Genomic DNA, 21,445 nt, shown 5'->3' with positions numbered 1-21,445 from the left:
GGTTTCCTGTTTCTGCCTCTGTTTTCTACAGTGTTTCTTCTCCTGGCTGTTACTTCTATTTTGCTCATACCTGAGAACCTAGAATGCAAAAGCAGTTATGGCTGAAGGAGTCAAAAACACTCCACCAAAGCAATGAAGGTTTTCTTACATAGATTGACTTCCAAAAGGACAATAACTTTTGAGTGTACCTGATCTACAGATATTTTTGTTGTTACCGTTGTGTCATAGATTTTATTGAAACTGAAGTGGAAACCATTGTTACTGGTAGCTACATAATTAAGGCCTAGCTCTAACTTTTCTCTCCAGAACACTGGTAAGGCTGGATTTATTCAGATGGTATTCTTCTTTTCCCCCCAGCAAAGGCCAAAGGGCTTAGAAATGGTACAAATTGGCTAGATAATGCTAGACTGAGTTACTCTGGGGCTTTGTCCAGGTGAGATGTGAGAATCAGGCCATCTTTTCAGGGTTATGATGGGAATTGGTCAGATTTTGGATCTGGTTACTCCGGAAGGGAAAAACAATCTTTTGTTTGGGGGGGAGGCACATTCATTCTTGTTTAAAGCCCCATTGGTCATTCAGCACATTTCTCTGGGCTACAGATTATTCTTGTCTAGGGCACCAAGGGTTTTGAGAAAGATAACAGAGAGGTGTGTAATTTATTCTGTAATCATAGGCTGAATCAATTTCAACAGAAGCCCAACATAACTGTTATATTGTTTACTTTCGGAAGGTGTGTGTGTGTGTGTGTGTGTGTGTGTGTGTGTGTGTGTCAGCAGCTACAAATTAAAAATCAATCTACTTAGTCACAAATCACTGCTTCACACCTACCTTTTTTGCCCCCAAACAAGGCCAAATTAGAAAGTACAAAGGAAATGTACCATTTCTAGGATGGGGTGGAGAAAAACGATTTCTTAGGGCTAAGGACAGCTGGACCTAGCAAAATTAGAAAGAAACGTTGGTTGGCAATGTTCTCATCCTTCAGATTCATAGAATGTGGAACGTGAGAGCTGAAGAAATCTTAGGGGTCCTGGAATCTACTACCCACAACCCCAAGATCACAGATGAGAAAAATCAGAGCCTAGAGGCCTTATCATCTCTCTGCTTTTCATTCCTTTGTGTAGCTTCCGTCTGTTCCTCTTTTTCTCCCAGCTGCTGTCAATCAAAATAAATTTGTTCTAAGAAATGCCTTGAAATGTGGTCAGGCTAGATTATCAATACTGCGAACCCTGTTAAATTGGGACCTCTCATAGGGGGACTTACGATTACTAGGGTTTAAACTTAAGGCAAAAGGAGTAAATCTCTAAGGGAAGGATTTTAAATATCATGGACGGCAGTTTAGGTAGAGTGTTAGGGAGGCTGTCTTAGATCTGGTTCTCAGGAAGCAGGTCATGAGATAAATATTCCAGTTTTATTAGGAAATGGGAGAATGGGACAGGGAAGAGAAGGAGGCCATATGAGTGTGCGATGTGGGAAAAGGCATGCAGAGGGTAACGTGGGCTCAATCCCACAGAGGAGCTCTAGAATAGTGTAGGTCTGGTCTTGGACTTGTCCCAGCCAAGGGGCGAGGGAGCAGAGGTGTTCATCCTCCCACATCTGTCAGTTTTCAAAGAGCTGCTGTGGGGTGGGGTGAGTGGGGAGGCTCAGTTCTCCACCCTGCAATGGATTCCAGTAACCTGAGGGCAGCCTTCCTAAAAGGAATCAGACTATGGTATAACTAAAGGAAAAGGGTATCTGAGAGGACTTGGAAAGAGTCCTGACAGTCTTTCTGCAGATGCCTTCCCGATACCTTCAAATCATGCTATGGGATGTATCCTCTGGTTCATCTTACACCCTAAGCTCATTAGATAGAATCAATAATTGGGTCTTAGCTTCCTTAGTCTTTGGAATTTTTGTTCTAAATTAGAGTTGAAGAAATGAAGGTTTCAGTTACAGTATACCAAGTATAAATTCAGATATTTGGTTGGCAGACTTTCTTTCCTGCCTGTCTTAGGGAGTATCGGTTTCCAGTAAGGAAACAGAATTAAAAAAACAAACAAAACAAAACAAAAACCACGTATATTCTAAGTAGCAATTGAAAGGAAAATAGCAATGCAATAAGTGCTTATATCTAATTACCCAGTGCATCATGGTGATTATTTTCCTCCAGACTTGACTTCATTGCCCGACTCATAACTCTAAAGGGAAGAATGAAAAATAGGAGGACAATTGTCTGTTCATGTAAAGCACAAGGCTGGTGGGGTGGGAGGTGAGAGAGGAAGATAATGACAAACGTGGGCTCATCAAGAGGGGCCATTGCACCAACTTAGGGGTCTCTCAGTGAACGTGAAGAAGATGGGAACAGCTGGGTTTACTGAGTCTTCACTAGGTTCCAGCTTTGTTCTAAGAGCTTCTTAATGAATTAACCCTTTAAGCCTCACAATGATGCTGTGAGGAAACACAGGAACTTGGTGGAGGTCACACCATTAGTAAGTGGCAGAGCTGGGATTTGAATCCAGCCTGTTGGCTCCTGAGTTGGACCACAGTTCAGCTCTAGGTGCTTATCTGGATTTGGTATCTGCCTGTTATGTATGAAATTCTTCCTCTTGAGTCTACATGACATGGAATCCACCTTTATCCTCTGAGTAGAGGTAGCTTTCTTTCTTTTGTTTAAAATTGATTTTTAAATTAGTCATAGAATGCACCAATACATATAAAAAATTTCAGTTACAACATCATAGATGAAACATCACAGAAAAAACTTGAAGTTATCATTTCCTTTGATCAACACCCCTAAATTCCTGTTCTTTTCCCTGTTACCCACTCTCACTGGTATCAGTTTAGTGTGTTTCACTTCAGATCTTTAAAAATACATTTAGATGCTTATTATGTATTCTTTGGAAATATATGATAATGTTTTGTACTTTTTATTTAAAAAAGAAAACATATAAATTGTATAATACCATACTTCAGAGGTTCTCAGGCCTAAGGCTCTCTTAGTATCTTAGTAGTGTTCCCTACCCCTCCAAGGCAGACATAGCCAATCCATCATGGCATGGCAGGCATAGCCAATCCATCATGGCACTCATTCTCACTGAGCCTTCACCCAGTCTTGGAACTCTCCTTCCAGCCCTGGGAGATCGCCACCAATAACTGCCGTGGGCATACAGAATGAAACTTACCTGTCATCCCTGAAAGCAGAGAGAAGGTGGAGAGGTAGGTTTAAGTTAGGCTGAGAAGGACTAAGGAGTTCAAAGGATGCCAGGCAAGGAGAATTTGGAAAACATATTTATATTTCAGAATTTATTGACAAAATGACTGGTGGTTCTCCTCTGTGATATAGTAGCAATTGCTCTCTGGCTGCTGTTAATTGTTTTCTTGCCTTAGTTCTAAGTTATCTTATTTATTTCTATAAAAGTAATTTAATCACTAGACACCCTTTTTATTATTCTCCATGAGTCCCATATGTTGAAAAATATGGTCTGCCAATTAAACTGTATTTATTAAGAAACAACAGCAGCATCGGCAAACAAGCATTTATTATTTTTCACATGCCAGCCACTGTTCAAGTGTTTTATGTTTGTTAACGTTTTATTAACTTTAAAAATCCTTACAACAACCCTGAGTGGTAAGTACTATTATTATTCTCATTTTAAAGCTGTTAAAATTGAGACACAAAGTGGTTAAACATTTTGCTTAAGGTTATATAGCTAGTAAGTGGTATAATTGATACATTTCCACTGTTCCATTATAACTGTGTAAAGGACAAGCATAATTTCTGATTAGAAGGAGATAACCCCAAAAGTAGAATAGTGATTTCCAGGTGCCAGGAGGAAGTGGGGAAATGGGGAGTTATTATTTAAGAGGTATAGAGTTTAAATTTTATAAGATGGAGAAAGTTCTAGATGGATAGTGGTGATGGTAGCACACTGTTATGAATGTATTTAATACCACTGAACTGTACACTGAAAAATGGTTAGAATGGTGGATTGTATGTTATGTACATTTTACCACAATAAAAAAATGGGAGGAAAAATGGCCAGGGTTCTCAAAATTAATTGATATAATTTTGGCCATCAGCAGAGAAACTTGCTATTTTAGTTCGTGAAACTTGTTAGGAGTAAATGTATGGTTTTCTCTTAGATTCTTCATGATGTTGAAATAGTTAAAAGACCCGTTTTTGCTTTTAAAGACCTCAGATATCTGAAATTCTGAATTGGAAACTACTGATTTGACCACTCAATTTTTCAGTTTCTGGGGAAAAGGGTGTGTTCATTGAGGAGAAGAATACCCTTTAGCGTGAACTGGTCCATTGGGAGGCCGCGTAGCCCAGGATAAGGGCTGGTGCTTTGGGGTTCCCCTGCATGCTGTCTTCACCATATGTTCATGGGGTGATCGTAGGCAAGTTGTTTAACATCTGAGCCCCAAATTTCTTATCTGTAAATGAGGTGGTAGTGCTAGCCCATGGGAACTCTTGGAATAGCTCCTGGCACTTAGTAAGCACTCAGCAAATGTTAGCTCTTATTAAACTTGATGGTTATGCATTACATCCAACCATAGTGATAATACAGAACATTGAGGCTTACTGGATGACAAAAATGAGCTAGAGCAAGGTGTACGTACTCAACTGACAGGGTTCCTCCTCTTCTTTCCTCTCCAGTATCAAGCAGTATGGGGGGGCATCCTTTAGTGAGGGTTCCCTGTGGCACCCCTGTTACTATTTTTATAAACTGCACTTGCAGTTTATATATAAAGTGACACCTCCTGACATTCCCTAAGTGGCTTCAGGGACATCATGGCTAGTGACAGCAGAAGTTGCCCAGCTCTCAGCATGTTATAGTATGGAGACAGCTGGCCACTGGGGCCAGGTCTTTGAGCGCCTTTGTTTTGTGATGGAGCTGATTTTCCTTCTTGATGACCTCAGGCCTCTGACATGAGGTATTTAAAATCATTCATTCCTCCCCACCTCAGAGGAAGAATTGCGTGTGTGTGTGATGGGGCTGGTGCTGACTTGGCCCACTGCTAACCTGAGAGGAGGCTGCCTGAAAGGGGAGCACGGTGCCGATCTGTCTGGGACTGTGCCTCTGACGTCACAGATGTCAGTCTTCACCGTCTGTGGCTTGCCCAGAGCAGTGGAGTCAACTCAGTCACTAGAACCTCCTTTTTATGTGTGTGTTTTCTCCCTTGCCCTTCTCTCCTAGCAGCTACAGGACTCGAATACTACTCAGGTAGTATTAATTCTCTAAGTTATACCCTGCCTGTGGTATTATGATTATTGCCGAATTGTTCACGCTGATCTTCGGAGGGTGGACCCCTGAGGAATATCTGTGGGAAACAAGGCTGTACTTTGGAAAAAGAATATTAAATACCTTTTAGTTATTAAGTATGCATCATATATCCAGCCATTTGACCCACAATCTCTGCTTTTTTTTCTTTCTCCCCAGCACTGGCTCGAACCTAACAAGTCTATCTCCAAGCAAATGAAATGTAAGTGTCAATCTGTGGGCTCACTTTTGTTATGAAATGTCCAAAGATGGATTCTGTTTCTTGACAGAGTTTCTGCTGCCAGGGAAGAAATGGCTGGAGTTGAAGATCTGTGGGTGGGGGGGTGGGGGTTCTCTCTCCCAGTAAGAGCTGTGTGACTCCTCTCTTATTTGCTGGCCTTGGTCCTCCTTGCAGTCACTGTTCCTATAGCCCCCTGTGTCTCTTCCCCTCCCCACCACTTACCCTCATATTTCATATTCGAACAGGGAAATTGGATTATATGGTTAAATATCTCTTAAACATAAGCACTAGGTGCCTGGTTCCTTCTGATGGTGGGGGGAGCTAGTAAATGGGTCAGGGAGGGAGGTTCAGTCTCAGACGTGGAGATGAGAGAAGCAGATGTATTTTGAAACTAAAATCTTGCTGGTAACTTTACTGAAGAGTGTATTATTCTTTTCTACCCCTCACACTCCCTGGCATAAGTATTTTTTTTCTGGGTAATTATTTTCAAGGTCTGGTGCTTAGACCTGCCTTTGTTGTTGTTGCTTAACTGGCTCTTGTTGAAGTCAGCTTGGGAAACCTTTCTTTAGACTACCCTGGTCATTCACTTGAGGCGTTGTGACGAGGATATTGACTAGTGGTCCTAGGTGACATGATGTTTTGTCCTGGTTGCTGGTGCCAGGTGGTAGTCAGCCTACTTTTATTTATGGTTTGGAGGAGAGCTTCTGAAGTGCACCTCAGAAATTCATTGCTTGCCCTGAAATCCATTTATTCCCTCCGTGCCAACTTTCCCAGGGCTCTGAAATGTGAGCAATAAATCAGTTTCTCATCGGAGATCAGATTAGCACATATTATGTTACTTGTCATCATTCAGGTGATTCTTTTCTCTTTTCAAATATGAAGAAATTATTCTGGGCAGGGCTTTGAAGGGGGAGAAGGAAGACACTGAACATGGATAGCACACTAGCAACCAACATGTCTATTCCTTAACTCTTTTTTTCTCTCCCTCTCTCTTCCTTCTCCTCTCTCCCTCCTCCCCTCCTCATCTGCCCTTTTCCATTTGTGCCTCTTCCCTCTCTCATCACTCAAGAGCAAACTGTGTCTGGTCAGTGCAGGAAATACAGTTAGACAGCCAGACAGCTAATGCCCATGGCTGCTGCAGGGAGATGGCAGTAAGATGTGTCAGGAGAAAACAGGGACAGCAGTGCACATGGGGGGTTCAGAGAGGTCAGGCTGTTGGGGTGAGGCTGGGATAGAGTAAGGACAAGCATCTGATAATACGTAGCGGCACCAGAGGTATCAGGAAGCTCTGCCTAGAACAATATGCAGGACAATGAGAATGAACTAACAGGCCTGAGGAAAACATAGCTTTTATCCCTTACCTACCAAATTTTGATATTTTTGTTTATATAGTTAAAAATATTTAGACAATTTCCCAGTATACTTATTTATAATATGTGGTTCTTTGACTTTGGTTCTTAAATGTCATAAAATATTTTTCTGAGGCCATACACAATTTTGAAATGTAAATCTGTCTCTAGAGTAGGAAGTATTTCAACACCTAATAGAAGAAAAAATTTAAAATTTGTGAAGAATTTGTTGCGTAAGAGCTTTGTCTCTATTATTAGTAACTCTGAACAACCAACTCAGATTTATAGTGTTTTATAAAAGTACTGTAAAGATTGACATATGACTACTGGCCAATTTCAATCTAATGACAAATGGAATCTAAATCTGGAAGGAAAGGATTGTGTGAAATTCAGTTTCTAAACCAGATGCAGGAACTCACTGATTCTAGAAACTAACAAGGGTCCTCTTACCTGTGACCCGGTCCTCTGCCGGATTGTTAAGAACATGAATGAACAAATTTATGTAATTTTCTCACAATGACAAACCTAGTTTTGCTATTGTTGATGTCTTTTAGTATCAAGAATTTCTGTGTTCTTAGCCACATGTCCTAGAGACATTAACTTTAATGTAAATTAAGAAAAAAATTAAATTAAGGTTTATACAATGTTAATTCAGAGAAACTGTGTTTAACCCCTGGGACTCATCCATGAATTTGTCAAAAGGATCTGGTTGCAGAACCCAAGACAGTTTCTTGCTTGGGTGTGGGCATGCCTTTTACACTCAGACAACCTTTAAGTAGGCAGCGAGGGCGTAATTCCTTGGAGGAACAGTTTTTCCTGTTCCGGTCTCACTCTCCAGTGATTCCTGACTTTTAGGTCCTATAACCCTGACCTCAGAAAGAGCCCTCTGACTATGGGTGTTCCCAGGACTGGTGTTTCCCAGGGTTGGCTAAAGATCAGCTGTCCTGATTAATAAACTCTGTACAAAGTCATTACTATTTCTTACTGGTATTTTTAAAAGTCACTTTTAGTAATAATGTTTGTGGTTGTTCTAACAGTTCAGGAAAGTTTAAAATGAAAACCATCTTTCCTTTCTCCTCTTCGTTATATCTTCAAGCCCACCCCAAAGAAATAACTACTGTTAACAATATTTTACATCTTCCTGGGAATTTTTTACATGTAAGCTCCCCCGACATATGTAAGGCCTTTTATAAGCAAAAGCAAGATCAATTTCTGTATATTTTTCTTCACCTTGTTATTTTTTCTTAATTTTGGAGATTTTTCCATATCAGTGATAGTTGATTGCCTTCATTTTAATGGTTTTCTGATAGTTAATTGTGTGCCTATGTGTAATTCATTTATTTTTTTAAGAAACTTCATTCATTTTTAAACTTTTTTTTCTTTTTTTTTTAAATTTAAGTGTGCTTTTCCAGGACCCATCAGCTCCAAGTCAGGTCATTGTTTCAATCTAGTTGTGGAGGGCGCAGCTTACAGTGGCCCATGTGGGGATCGAACTGGCAACCTTGTTGTTAAGAGCACTGCTCTCTAACCAACTGAACTATCCGGCCACCCCTATAATTCATTTATTAATGGATGTCAAGTTTGTTTCTAGTCTTTTGCTATTATAAATTAAGCTATAGTAAACATGCTTGAATGTTCATTCTTACATCTTGTACATCTGTACTAGAAATTCCTAGAAGTGGAATTGTTGGATCAAAAGTTATACACATTTTACATTTCCTTGGTGATAAATGTCCATTCAAAGAGCTTATAATAATTTACTCCCGGTAATATTACGTGAGAGTACTTGTTTCCTCCAAATTTTGTTGAACATAGGCATTATCAACCTTATTTTTATGATGCACTTTTCCTCCTTCCCCATCCCCAGAATGGCATTGTGAAGCAGGGGAAGCTTACGCACTATCCTGGCAGCAAGGGTGATAGCTCTCTTCTGCTCAGTCCTCTGAGTCCTCCCTTGGTGTCTCATGTGATTTGGTCTTTGGTTGTTGGCCTCTTGCTCCACTCATCCTCTCTGGATGTACCTAGTCCCACCGGCCTTTGAGTGTCCACTGAGGCCTGTGGTTTCTGTCGTGGTCTTGTCCTGCAAGTCTGTAGATGCTGCCCTCCTGTGGTCCCCACTCTAGGTCTCTTCACTTGCTGGCTCTCAGCACTTCTGTATTCACCACTGGGACAGGCAGAAACAGCTCAACCTCTTCCGAGCCCTGCTTCAGCCTCAGGGAAACTTGTGTACTCTAGCTAAGCTTCCCTCTCTGCTTAAACACATGCTGCTGCCATTTCTTCAGTATTCTCTGCAGTCCCAACAAGGACACTTTCCCTAAATGACACTGAGATTTCGTTGTCTTACCCCTACCTCACTCCATTCAGCCAAGTCTAGGGTGCTGAGGGATGCTGGATTCTTTCTCAGAACTCCAGATAGTGTATTAAACTTGGTGTTGTCCTCTCTGGGTCTCTCCAAGCGTTCCATCTGCCTTCCTTCCCTATCCTCTACTCACAATTAATAATGGCTTTTGTCTTTGGGTACTAAGTTAATATCCTAAAACAATAGCTTTCTTAAACACAAGCAATTAACTTTCTCAAATATAATGGGGAATTATTTGCTATTATTTACCATAGCAGTAGCAAATCAAAACATAAATTTCTTGTAAATAAATGTAATAAGCAATATGCAAGATCTGTATAAATAAAACTGAAAATTTTACTGTGGAGTTACTGTAGAGTAGATAAAAAAGATGTGAATAAATGGAGACTTCTCATGTTTCTGGTTAATATTGTTAATCAATTCTTCATAAGTTAATATATACATTCAATAATTTTCAAATAAAAATTTCAGTGAGATTCTTGATGGCATGTAATAAACTGATTCTAAGGCTCATTTGCAAAAGAAAATGCTCTAGACCAGCCAATAAAATGTAAAGAACGATATGGTTCTTGTTCTACTAGATAACAAATCAAGGCCTAGGCATTATAATATTACATGGTAATGAAGTTAAACCCAGGAATAGGAGAAGAACCTGCAGAACAAAAGAAAACCCCCAAATTGAACCATTATTTATGAGGATATGGATTATGATAAAGCTTTTATTTCATATCAGAGATAGAAAGATAGATTATTCAAAACATGATTTTTGGACTTTCTTTGCACTTGGGGGAAAAAAAAGCTAAGGACATACCTCGCACCATACATGGGATTAATTCCAGGTGAATGCAAAAGTCCAGTCTATTTAACAACCTGTAGACATTTTAGGCAAAAATTTTAAAGTGTTTTTTATAATTATGGGGTAGAACAAGACTTCCTAAAGAAAACCTAAAACCCAGAAGCAACAAAGCCAAATGCTGAAAAATTAGTGCAAAAATTAAACTTTTGTACCAGAATATTTGGTTTGTTCACTGCACAGAGCAGATTCTCAGTAGATACTTGTTGAATTAATGACTGTAAAATTAGTTATAAACAAGTTAAAGCACAAGGAAAATAATGGGACCAGCATTTGCCAAATATGTAATACGTAGTAATATGCAGAATATATAAAGTGTGATGCCGTGAACCCAGAGGTAAACAATTCAATAGAAAAATGTGAAAAGACACAAGGAATACAAATAACTGGCCAATAAACTCATAAACTAAATGCTAAATATCAGTAACAAGGAAAATGCAAATTAAAACTAGATATTTTTAATTATACTGAGAAAATTGTAAATATTGATAATATCCAGTTGGTGACAATGATGCTAACACTTCTGGTGGGAGTGTATAAATGGGTAAAGCCCTTTGTGAGGAAATTCGTCTGTATCTTTCAAGATTAAAAATGCCTGTATCTCTTGATCCAACGGGGTAATATCTATGAGTATATCTAAGGCAATATTTATTTCAGCACAGGTATATATTTTGCAAGGATGTCCATTGCAGCATTGCTTATAACAATGAGAACTTGAAGCAATAAAAAGCCCAACAATTTTGGCAAGGCTAAATCAATTAGGTGGAATACATGCAGTCATCAAAAGAAATGAAGGCAGACAGATATTATTGACACTGAAAAATTTATTAGATACATCATAGAGTTAAAAAAAACAAGTAAAAACCCACATATAGAATGATCCATTTATATGAAAATAAACAGATTATTTTATACGAATAAGTGCATAGAAGAAGGGCTGCAAAGATGTGTACTAACTGTGGTTACCTCCGGAGAAGAGAGTGGGGTAGAGGAAAGTAAGGATCTCACATTTTATTATACATAGTTACATTTTATCTGATGTTTTAAATGAGAACATTTTCATATGTCACTTGATAATTAAAAAAAAAGGAAAATTAAAAGGAGAGAAAGCTTTATGTAAAAATCAAGAAAGAGAGAAAAGAGGGGAAAAAAAAAGAAAGGAAGGAAAAAACCAGCGCATTATACATCAAGCATGTACTTATAAAACTAGAGACCCAGATGAAAGAAAGCCTGCTTACTTTTCCAAAGGTCTCTGCTTAATCCTGGCTGGTGCCTGACTAGCTCAGCAGGGTAGTTAAGATTTTCTTGCTCTATTTACCAGGCACAGTGGTGCTGCCAAGCACCCTGAAGGAACAGGGGTGCTTGGAAATGGCTTCTGCATGCAAATCAAGGAGGGGAGGATCTCCAGGCTCTGGAATTCATGGTTTGACTCAGCCATAAGAGCAAAGTTGAATCAAGTTGCTGGCTGATATCTGTAGTATTCCCTCCCTGAAGTTATGATGGCTCTTTCTGAAAGCCTATAATTTCTGTCTTTGATGGTGATATTTATGTGGCATTCCTTAGCTTTCCAGCATCCCTTGTGGCTAATTCAGCTAATAGTCCCCTTGCTACTGAAGGATTTCGTCAATGGGAACATGCCTTCTGAGAGAGAGGGAGAGGGAGAAGGAGAACCAGGAGCGTAGATTTTGCTCTGGTGTAAAGAACAGAAGGAGAAAAGCCACAGGTTCCCATACCCATTCGTGAGGCCAGTTTGGATGTCTGACTCCCAACTCTGTTTGTTCTTCTGATTACTCCCCTTGCTGAGTATATTAGTTTTTACTAAGGCTGCCTTTACAAAGGCTGGGTGGCTTAAAACTAGAAATTTATATTCCCACAGTTCTGGAGGCTAGAAGTTCGAGATCAATGTGTCAGTAGGGCCATGCTCTCTTTGGAGTCTGTAGGGGAAAATCCTTCCTTGCTTCTTCTAGCTCTGTTTTTTTTTTCTTGGTCAAATTATTATCTTGTTATAAATTATTTACACATTTGTGGAGGGGAAAATTCATTGGATTCAAATCACTTTCTCTACCCATTTCTACCTTAATCTTCCAGCATTTTCACCTGTTCATTTTCTTTAAATAAGTTTTATTGAGGCATAATTGACATAACATTGTATTAGTTCTAGGTGTATAACATAATGATTAGCTATTTGTATATATTGCAAAATGATTATTATAATAAGTCTAGTTAACATTCGTCACCATATATAGTTACAATTTTTTTTCCTTGTGGTGAAAGCGTTTAAAATCTATTCCCTTAGCAACTTTCAAATATACAATACAGTATTATTAACCATAGTCACCATGCGGTACATTACATCCCTGGGGCTTATTTATTTTGTAACTGGAAGTCTGTACCTTTTGACCCTCTTTATCCATTGTACTCAGCCCCTTTCCCCTGCTTCTGGCCACCACTGATCTGTTCTCTGTATCTATGGGCTCTTTTTTTTTCTTTTTTTAAAAGATCTCACATATAAGTGAGATATAAGTGAGATCATACAGTATTTGTATTTCTCTGTCTGACTTATTTCACTTAGCATAATATCCTCAAGGCCCAACCATGTTGGCAAGATTTCATCCTTTTTATGACTGAATAATATTTGTGTGTGTGTGTGTGTGTATCACATTTTCTTTATCCATTCTATCCATTGGTGCACACATGGTTGTTTCCATGATTGGCTATTGTAAATAACGCTGCAGTAAACATGGGGGTGTATACATCTTTTTGAATTAGTGTTTTGTTTTCTTCAGATAAATACTCAGAAGTGGAATTGCTGGATCATATGGTAGCTCTATTTTTAACTTTTGAGGAAACGCCATACTGTTTTCCATAGTGGCTGCAGCAATTTACATTCTCACCAACAGTGCACAAAGTTCCCCTTTCTCCACATCCTCACCAGCACTTGTTAATTTCTCTTTTCTAGCTCTTGGTGTTGCTGGCCGTCCTTGGCATTCCTTCCTTGGTTTGTAGGTGCATTACTCCAGTCTCTGCCTCTGTCTTCATATCATCTTCTCCCTGTGTTTCTCTGTGTCCAAGTTTCCTTCTCCTTTCTCTTGGAAAGACATCAGTCACCCTAACCCATTATGACTTCATCTTAATTAATTTCATCTGCAGAGACCCAATTATCCAAGAGGGTCACATTCTGAGGTCTCAGGTGGACTCAATGTTTTTTTAATAATATAAAATCTCAGTACCAAGTTACACAAGTAATTGAATTTTGCTGTTATAATTATTATGACTAGTTGATTGATACCTACCAACATGAGTCCTGAGGGGCCAGTTAATTACACAACATCAATAGTGAACAGGCACATGGATCTCTTGCCTTCAGTTTCTTCTACTTTTGCTAACATTTTTTGGCTAAAATTTTCAGGTAACTACACCCTAGGCCCAAGTAGCAAAGCTCTTCTTTAGAAACAGGACTGCCAAATAGCTCTTCCTATGTGTGCCTATTTCATCCCCACTCCTTCCTGAGATATGACAGTTCCCCCCATCACCCTTCAAATCAAGACATAGGGCTAGGTCAACGTGAAGGGCTCTAACTCATCCATTGTCAGTTTCTTCTTCGACCTCTAGAGTAATAATAACTCCTGTGGATTAGCTACTTAGGTCTCAGGTGGCCTGCTGAGTGTTTTACAGCACTAACCCATATCATCAAGGTCTCTGTATCAGGGGTCAGTAACCTATGTTCCCTGGGCCAAACCGTCCTGGCATGTGGTTACGTATGGCCCGCAGGCTGGGTGTAGGTTTCATGTTGTTAAATGGTTGGGAAAAGAAGCAAAAGACAATATTTTGTGACATACGAAGATCATACGAAGTTCAGATTTCAGTGTTTTATTGGAACACAGCCATGCCTGTTTGTTTACATCTTACCTGTGGTTGCTTTCACACTGTAAAAGCTGAGTGGAGTCGTTGAGGCAGAGACATTGAGGCCCACAAAGTTGAAAATATTTACTCCCTGTCTCCTTACAGAGAAATTTTGCTGATCCCAATTCTAGGTTGTTTGTTCCATTATTATCCTCCTTTTACAGATGAGGAAATGGAAGCTGAGAGTTTTCAGTTTGTACATGTGCTTTGTACCTTCAGTTTGTACATAGCAGTTTGTGCGTGTGGTGAACTTGAGATTAGACGTGTTGGACACCGGAATCCCTGTTAGCTGTTTTCCCGAATAGCATAGGCAGGCAGAGAACTCCGAGGACGAGTATTGCGAGGCGGCTGCTCAGCACTCCCGAGTCGCCAAAGGGAGTTCTTAGCGTGTGCCTTCACTCAGTGCATGCATGTGTGGGCGTGCCTGTGTGTGTGATTAAAGCAGACGAGAGAACGCTAGCAGGAGGAGGATGAATTAAATATAATTTTTAAAAAACCAACTCTGCTTTGAATGTAGTGGCAACACAGTGCCAGTAGCATTGTCATTCAGGAACAGAGTGGTGGGGGGGAGTCTCACTGATCTTGATGCTGATGGCAGTAACAGTTGTCACTGAACAATAATCGTTTCCAAGCAGGAGCTCAGTCCTTCTGAGAGCAGTTCTCTATGGCTGGTTCGTTTGCTCATATCCCAAGGGTTACATAGTTCGTTGAATGAGTGAGGAATGCTCTGGCCTTTTGGTGCCCAAGTGTCATTTTGTACATATGCAGAGTTTGTGCACCTGCGAGGTTTCATCACTGAAGGCAGTGCAGGTGAATTTCTCAGCATCACTGTACATGCCGTGCCCACAATGAAGAAGTGGGAGTGTGCTCCTCAGTTCTCACTCTAAAACCCCACCCCCAGGGGAGGGACGCTGTGCATTTGGTTAGGAATAAAAAGGTGTCAGTTGTACTGAAAAAGCCAGGAGCCCTTGATGCTTACTTGGGCTTCTTTGGAAAATAAGCATCTTACTTGCAGGGTGTTTGTGGTCCTTTGTACAACACCAGACCATCTGCAGTATTTCTGCAGAGTCTGAAAGTCTGACAGATTGGTCCCTTTTTTAAAAAAAAAATTCAGTTCCAGAGGAGGGAGGCACAGAAGTGACCTATTCCAGGTATGGGAGTTGCTCCAACATCTGCTGGAGCCATGGGCTCTATATTTCAACTACTGTTTAAAGGAGTTTGGGAGAAATTTTTCATAGCTGTCAGCCAGAATGTAGGTGAGAAAGCTTGTGAGTTTATATGTATATTCCCAAAGTTATGTTTTATGTTTTTCTATAGTTTTTTACAGTGTTTGGAGGAAGTATTTTAAGAAAAGCTGCTAAGTGACGTTTCACTCACAAAAAAAGTCCTATATGTTTCTACAAAGATGTGAGAATGGTTGTGGGTTAAAAATAAATTTGTGTTTTTATTTTCTTTCTTTTTTTTTCTTTCCATTTTTACCTGGGAGCCTCCTCAGTTAATCGTTTTGCATCCCTATTCCCATTTCTGGGCAAGGTCTCACAGTGGAGACGAGAAAGTCTGTCTGTGCTTTTTAAACGGCTGTTCCTCTCCCTGTGTTCTCACTGTTAACAAATTACCAAAATTATTATACCCTGGGATTTGCTGACACAAAAAAAGGGCCACTGAGCTGTCCCGCAGAGACACAGCTTCCCCAGCGTTGCCTGGCAGGTTACACAGGGCTGTGAGAAAGGAGGAACCCTGCTGTTCTCTGTGTAATTATACGCTCCTGGCATTTTTTTTAAGTGCATTTTTGCGTTTCTTTTCCTTCTCTGCTACTCAGTGGTATTCTAATTTTTAGCACTTACGTGGCTGAGTAAATGTTTTTCAGCTGTTGAGTTGTTGAATTTAATTCAGGCTTCTCCGTCTCCTTCCCCCCATTTCTAACTCCCTCCTTTCTCCTCTTCTGGTAAGTGTTTATCCCCACAAAACAAAAGCTCACATTTCTGTAATGTGCCGTGTGCATGTGCCAAGATGCTAAGAGCCCATTGGATCTGTCAAAACATCTCTGGGAAGTCAATGTGACTCCTGGTGTTGTCCCCTCTTAGAGCAGGAAACAGAAGATAGGTGGCTTGCTCAAGGTCACTGCTGGAAGTCCTGTTCAAAATCCAGGCACTTACCCCCTGAGAAATTTGGGGATGCCACCACCCACGTGCCTCTGTCACTGGTGCTGAAGCTTTAGTACCACAGTAGAGATGCACTACCATGTCTTCCCCGTGGATGACCATGGTGTCCAGTCTAGTAAATATCCACATTGGCTACTCATTATGACACTGTTGGGGTAGGGCCCCGATGCGGAGGCGGGGATGTGTGTGTTATTGCACATGTGTTCCCTCCATGCCAGGTACTTGCTGCTCCCCAGATAAGTCCTTGATTCGATTTTTCCTAATACTGAGTCTACACCAAATCTGTTTGGCACAGATAAGAGTCATCCTTTACATCATCCCTCTTTCCCTGGAGCTCAAGAATAAGAAGACATGGAAGCTGGAATGGCAGAGACACTTAGATGCTTGGAGAAGGGGATAGGTTCATTTCCACAAGGGGATTCTGACCTTAGGCAGGGCCCAGGGAGTAAACGCTACCTGTTGAACCTGGGAAGTCTTCTTTTTCAGCAGTTACACAGCTGGTATGGGTGCATGCCAGTCCTCGAAAGCTGTGCTTTTGATCCCATACCAGTGCCAGCATATTTGGGGATGACTTTTCCCCCATCCTCTTGTTTAATGATTTAGAATTTTAAGTAGTTTTATTCCCCTCCCCACCCCCCCCTTTTTTTTTTTGGTTTTCTAGACGGTAGAAAAGAGAATTGTACTTGCCTTCATGGATTTGGTTATAGTGGAGATGAGAAAAGGGAACAGAGGTGGGGTGGCCTTTCACCCCTTAAATTATTTCTGCTTTATTTTTCACAGCATTTATGACCTTCAAATGTCCTGTACATTTCATTTGTTTGTTTGGATTGTATACCTGTGTATCCCACCAGTGTATTCTCCATAAAGACAGTTTTTGTCTGTTTGCAGCTGATATTATTTGTACATCTAAATCTATGCCTGGTACCTAGCAGGTGCAAAAGGAGTCTTTGTTGATTGAATTAATTAATCCTTTCTCTAGAAGTAGCTATTCCAACCAATTTGAAAGTCCCTGAATTTGTTCCAGATGTTGAAGTGCAAAAGTTGAGGTGTAGGACCAGAGGTTTTCAAAATATAAATCCTAGCAACTGCCATAGTAATTCAGACTATAGACCCTCGCGATCATTTTGATGGGATGGATGTGATGGCAGGGCCAGCTCTTCTTGACATCTGCCTCACAGGTTGGGGATCACCATTCATTCATTCAACCACACAGGCAGAGAATCAGCCTTTTATCAACACGCTCTGGGGATAAAAAGCTGAACAAGACATACGGGTCCATACCCTCATAAATCTTGTCATCCATAACTAGATCAACATTTTGGGGGAAATTATTAATCTTTTCAGCTTCTTCCAACCCTGTGAAGAAGCATTCCTTAGCTTTACTACTTGTGTTATAATTTGGCCACTAGAGCCTCAAGGGAGTTTTTCAAGGTAAAGCCTGCTGCCACAGTGGCCCCCTCCGGCCCCAAGGATGAGGATGAACTTCTTGTCAGAGCATGTCACGGGTGCTACTTGTGGTTCACTGTCAAAATCATGTGTTCCTTTTAACTTCCAGGGAAACTTTTTCTTTTATTGGCGACATAAGGTCTATGATGCTGGAACAATACATGAGAAAGACACAGTACAGGTATATATGATGGTAGAAGAAAATGGAGAGATACGTACAATGTCAGAGGGGTAGTAGACTGGGGGCAGGGGTTATGACTTTGTGAGGGGTATAAATGTCTAATCATTACGTTGTTTTGTAAACCTGAAACTAAAAAAAAAAGTACAGATTGCCAGTTATAAAATTAATCATAGGATGTAAAGTACAGCATAAGGAACGTAGTTGATGATATTGTAGTAACTATGCATGGGGTCGAATGGGTACTTGACTTATCTGGGTGATCACTTCATAAGGTATATAAATGTGGAATCACTATGTTGTATGCCTGAAACTTGTATAACATTGTATGTCAACTGTAATTGAAAAATAAGTTTTAGAAAAACAAGAAAATGGATAGAAAATATCAGACTTGAAAAGTGTCTCCTCCTGTTTTTCCTGCTGCCCACTCTCATCCCTTCTGTGATAATGGGTCTAGTGGTGAGCATATCACTAGTACCCTGTATTGATTTCTTCCACCATCACATCCTAGAGAATGAGGGAGATGTCAGGAACTTAGTGGCTTTTTAATGTATGACTTAACAACAGCATATATGTGGCAACTCCTGGGACTCTGTGCTTGAGGAAACATGGAGTAGATAGGAATATACCCAGAGTAGGGGCACTCAAAACTGCTTCACATGAGGAGCAGCTAGAAGAACTAGAGATATTTATTTTAGAGAAGACTCAGAAGGGCCATAAGCTCTGTCTACAAATGATGGAAAGGCTCCCTCTCTGGGAGAAGCAGTAGACCATTCTGGAGCTTCGGGTCTTCCAGGGTGATTAGGTGGAAGGAATGCCTCCAGTTGGGGTATTCAAAGATGGCCACTTGGGGAGCTGCCTGTGAGCGTCGCTGCCTGATGAGTGCAAATCCTGATTTGTACCTGATGAGTTCAGATACCTACTGAAGCCAGCCTAGGGCTGTAAACAGATATGACAACCAGATAGGAGAGAAAATGACAGCTTTAGTTTGGGACCATCTTCTGTGATCTTACTTTCCCCAATTTGCCTTTAGTTGGCTTTTATTTTTCTGCTCCCATCAAAATATTTTCCCATACCTATTGACTAAACAATTCAAATTTTTGGAGTTTGTATTATAGGAATAAAAATAGAAGTATTTAATGATATGTGCACTAAGATTTATCTATATATTAGAATTGTTTGAATTGCAAAAATGTGGAAACAACCTGAATGATGATTAAAAGAGAAGAGTGAAAGTAGTGAAGTAAATTCTGGTGTATCCAGAATTTACAATTATTATGGATCTACCGTCCTGGAGGGATGGGCAGAATGTAGAGTTAAGTGAGAAAAGCAACAGAAACATCTGTAGTATGATCTTGTTGTGTGAGAATAAATTATATATATTTTTAAAAATCCCTCACATATGTAATCATTTGGAATATACTTGGGTGAGGATGGTAAAAGGGGTGGTATAATATAAATGAAGTTGTTAACATTGGTGGAGAGTTTGGGGTGGGCCGGGGACCTCAGGGACAGAAAGGGCAGGAATAGAGACAACGTGAAGGAAACCGAAGTGGCTCTATCTGTCCATCCATCCATCCATCCATCCATCCATCCATCCATCCATCCATCTATTTATAGTCTATCTATCTATCTAATCTTCATTGGTTGTGCTTAAGCATGTATTAATTTTGAGGATTTAAATGAAAGAAAGGAAGGAGTAAACTTATGTTACTTCCATTTTTTTGCTCTGTTGTTCTTCTCTTATAAAACTGCCTCATCCTTTCTATTAAGGACAATCCAGAGGTTTTATAATAAAAAATCCATTAGTTTTAATCCTTTAAATGAAGGTGATGATTTATACAAAGGAAATCTGGGGAATGTGTAAAGATATTTTGAGTCAAAATTGAATTTCTAAATATCATGAAAGATGAATGACTTCAGAGTCATTTGCATTTTTCTTCGTTGTTTATTTGCTGTGTAGGAGGTGTCCATTTTCTCCTAGTATTCCAGAAAAAATGTTCCTTTCTTAAATCTGGGGAACACAAGGTTGGGTTAGGGGCACCCAACTCTGTTAGGAAGTTTGCTAGTTCCTGGTGGGGAAGGAGAGCATTGAATGGAGAGTTCTGGGGTGGTGGTGGTGGTGGTGGTGGTGGTGTGTATGGTATATTTTTAATTAGTTTTTCTCTTCTGAGATAACCAGTAAGATACTGCTGTTTTCCTGTGATTTGGATGCTTTCTTTCAAATTATTTTTGAGAATTGTTTTCCATATTAAATTATCCTCATTATGCATTCATATTCGATGCTGATAGTACTTTCTACATAAAGAATTTGTCTACATACAGAATAGCCCCAGACATTGTAGAGTTGGTGGGTGATTTAACTCCTGCTTATCATGAGAGGGGGTTTGGGGGAGAAGAGGATGCTGTTTCATATTCACATTTGGATGTAGGCTCAGAACTGATTCCAAGTAGCTATATTGATACAAAGGCAGGAAATGATTGGGTATGTCAGCTCTGTAGAAATAGTAATACTAACCGTCATATTTCTTTAATTATAATATGCTCATTTTATATGCTAACTGACATCTGAATGTATCTTGCTACACTTGTGTGTACTTATTAGGTTAATATTGCAAGTCAACAGTGGTCTTATAATTAAAGGTGTCAGAAATTCTGTAGAATCCCGTTAGCTGGTCACTGAGTTCTGAATATTTAATGCAATTAGGCCATTCCAGAATCATGAACCTCAACCAGAATTTCAGCCTGCATAGTGTTATCTTGATTCAGATAAATCAGGAAGTTATAGAAGTGTTTCTTTTCACATAAGTGACTACCTCATAAATAAGTAATAACTAAAATAATACAAAGTATGCAAAGTAGGATCAGTGTGTGCTTAGCTCCATTTTTAAAATCCTGATTTTAGTTGAAAGGCATTATCATCTGAAGAAAACTAGTCATGTGCAGCAATATTTTTCCACCTCACAGGCTAAAATGTATTTTACTAGGCCAAAAATCTCAATGGTGTTCATGGGCAATTTGTCATAAGGGGGTGGTGGGAAGGATCAGAAGAGAAAATGTTATTTGAAGCTGTGACCCGCAGAGAATGAAGGAATAAAGGGGAGCTGTGATGTGGAAAGATGTGCTAACAGACTACATTGCCTGTATCCTGCATTTGCTTTGGGTGTCCTGTCAAGAGTTTTGAGTTTTATTGTCACTGTTGCTTTGTTTTCTTGGGCATGATATCTGCTTCTTTCAGAAAATCACTGTCTCCCCTGCCCCCACCCCTCAGGCTAGGCTGTAAGGCTTCATGGCTGACTTTCCTGTGTGTGTGTTCGAGTCCACAGTGTTTTGCTGCTTTTCTCATGCCTTTTCTTTATGATGTTTCAGCTCATCCACCATACACCATGTGCTTTAGAGTGAAATTCTACCCACACGAACCCTTGAAGATTAAAGAAGAGCTTACAAGGTATTTTTCATTTGTTTTATGTTTAACGTGCGCCTTTAACTGGCCAGGGCCTCTGAGTCTTACAGGCTAGACATGCCCCTTGTCTAGAGCAGAACATCTCAATGAAGCCAGCATTCAACTCAGCATTCTGGCTTGGAATGTTTCTCTTGCACTTAATTGTCCCAGGTTTTTTCAAACAGTTGTCATTGGGAGTGTAATTAACTGAAAAACAGCAGCGGTTATAAGGAGGAGGTACTCTCTGAAAACATCTGACAGCAGGGTGCTAA

General features: G+C 40.0%; 1 protein-coding gene across 4 annotated transcripts in view; it reads left to right on the top strand.

The window, feature by feature from the left end:
- Positions 1-21,445, top strand: part of FRMD3 (FERM domain containing 3) — a 248,414-nt gene that overhangs the window by 133,856 nt on the left and 93,113 nt on the right. For all 4 annotated transcript variants that reach the window (XM_019750148.2, XM_019750147.2, XM_019750150.2 and 1 more), the window contains exons 3-4: positions 5,421-5,463; positions 21,101-21,179. In XM_019750148.2, coding sequence (XP_019605707.2) covers positions 5,421-5,463; positions 21,101-21,179 — 122 coding nt within the window. The remainder of the gene's footprint in view (positions 1-5,420; positions 5,464-21,100; positions 21,180-21,445) is intronic.

Source organism: Rhinolophus sinicus, linkage group LG04 (assembly GCF_036562045.2).
Source record: "Rhinolophus sinicus isolate RSC01 linkage group LG04, ASM3656204v1, whole genome shotgun sequence".
NCBI lineage: Eukaryota > Metazoa > Chordata > Mammalia > Chiroptera > Rhinolophidae > Rhinolophus > Rhinolophus sinicus.
Note: the sequence above shows the minus strand (reverse complement) of the source record. Positions and strands in the feature narration are given on the sequence as shown.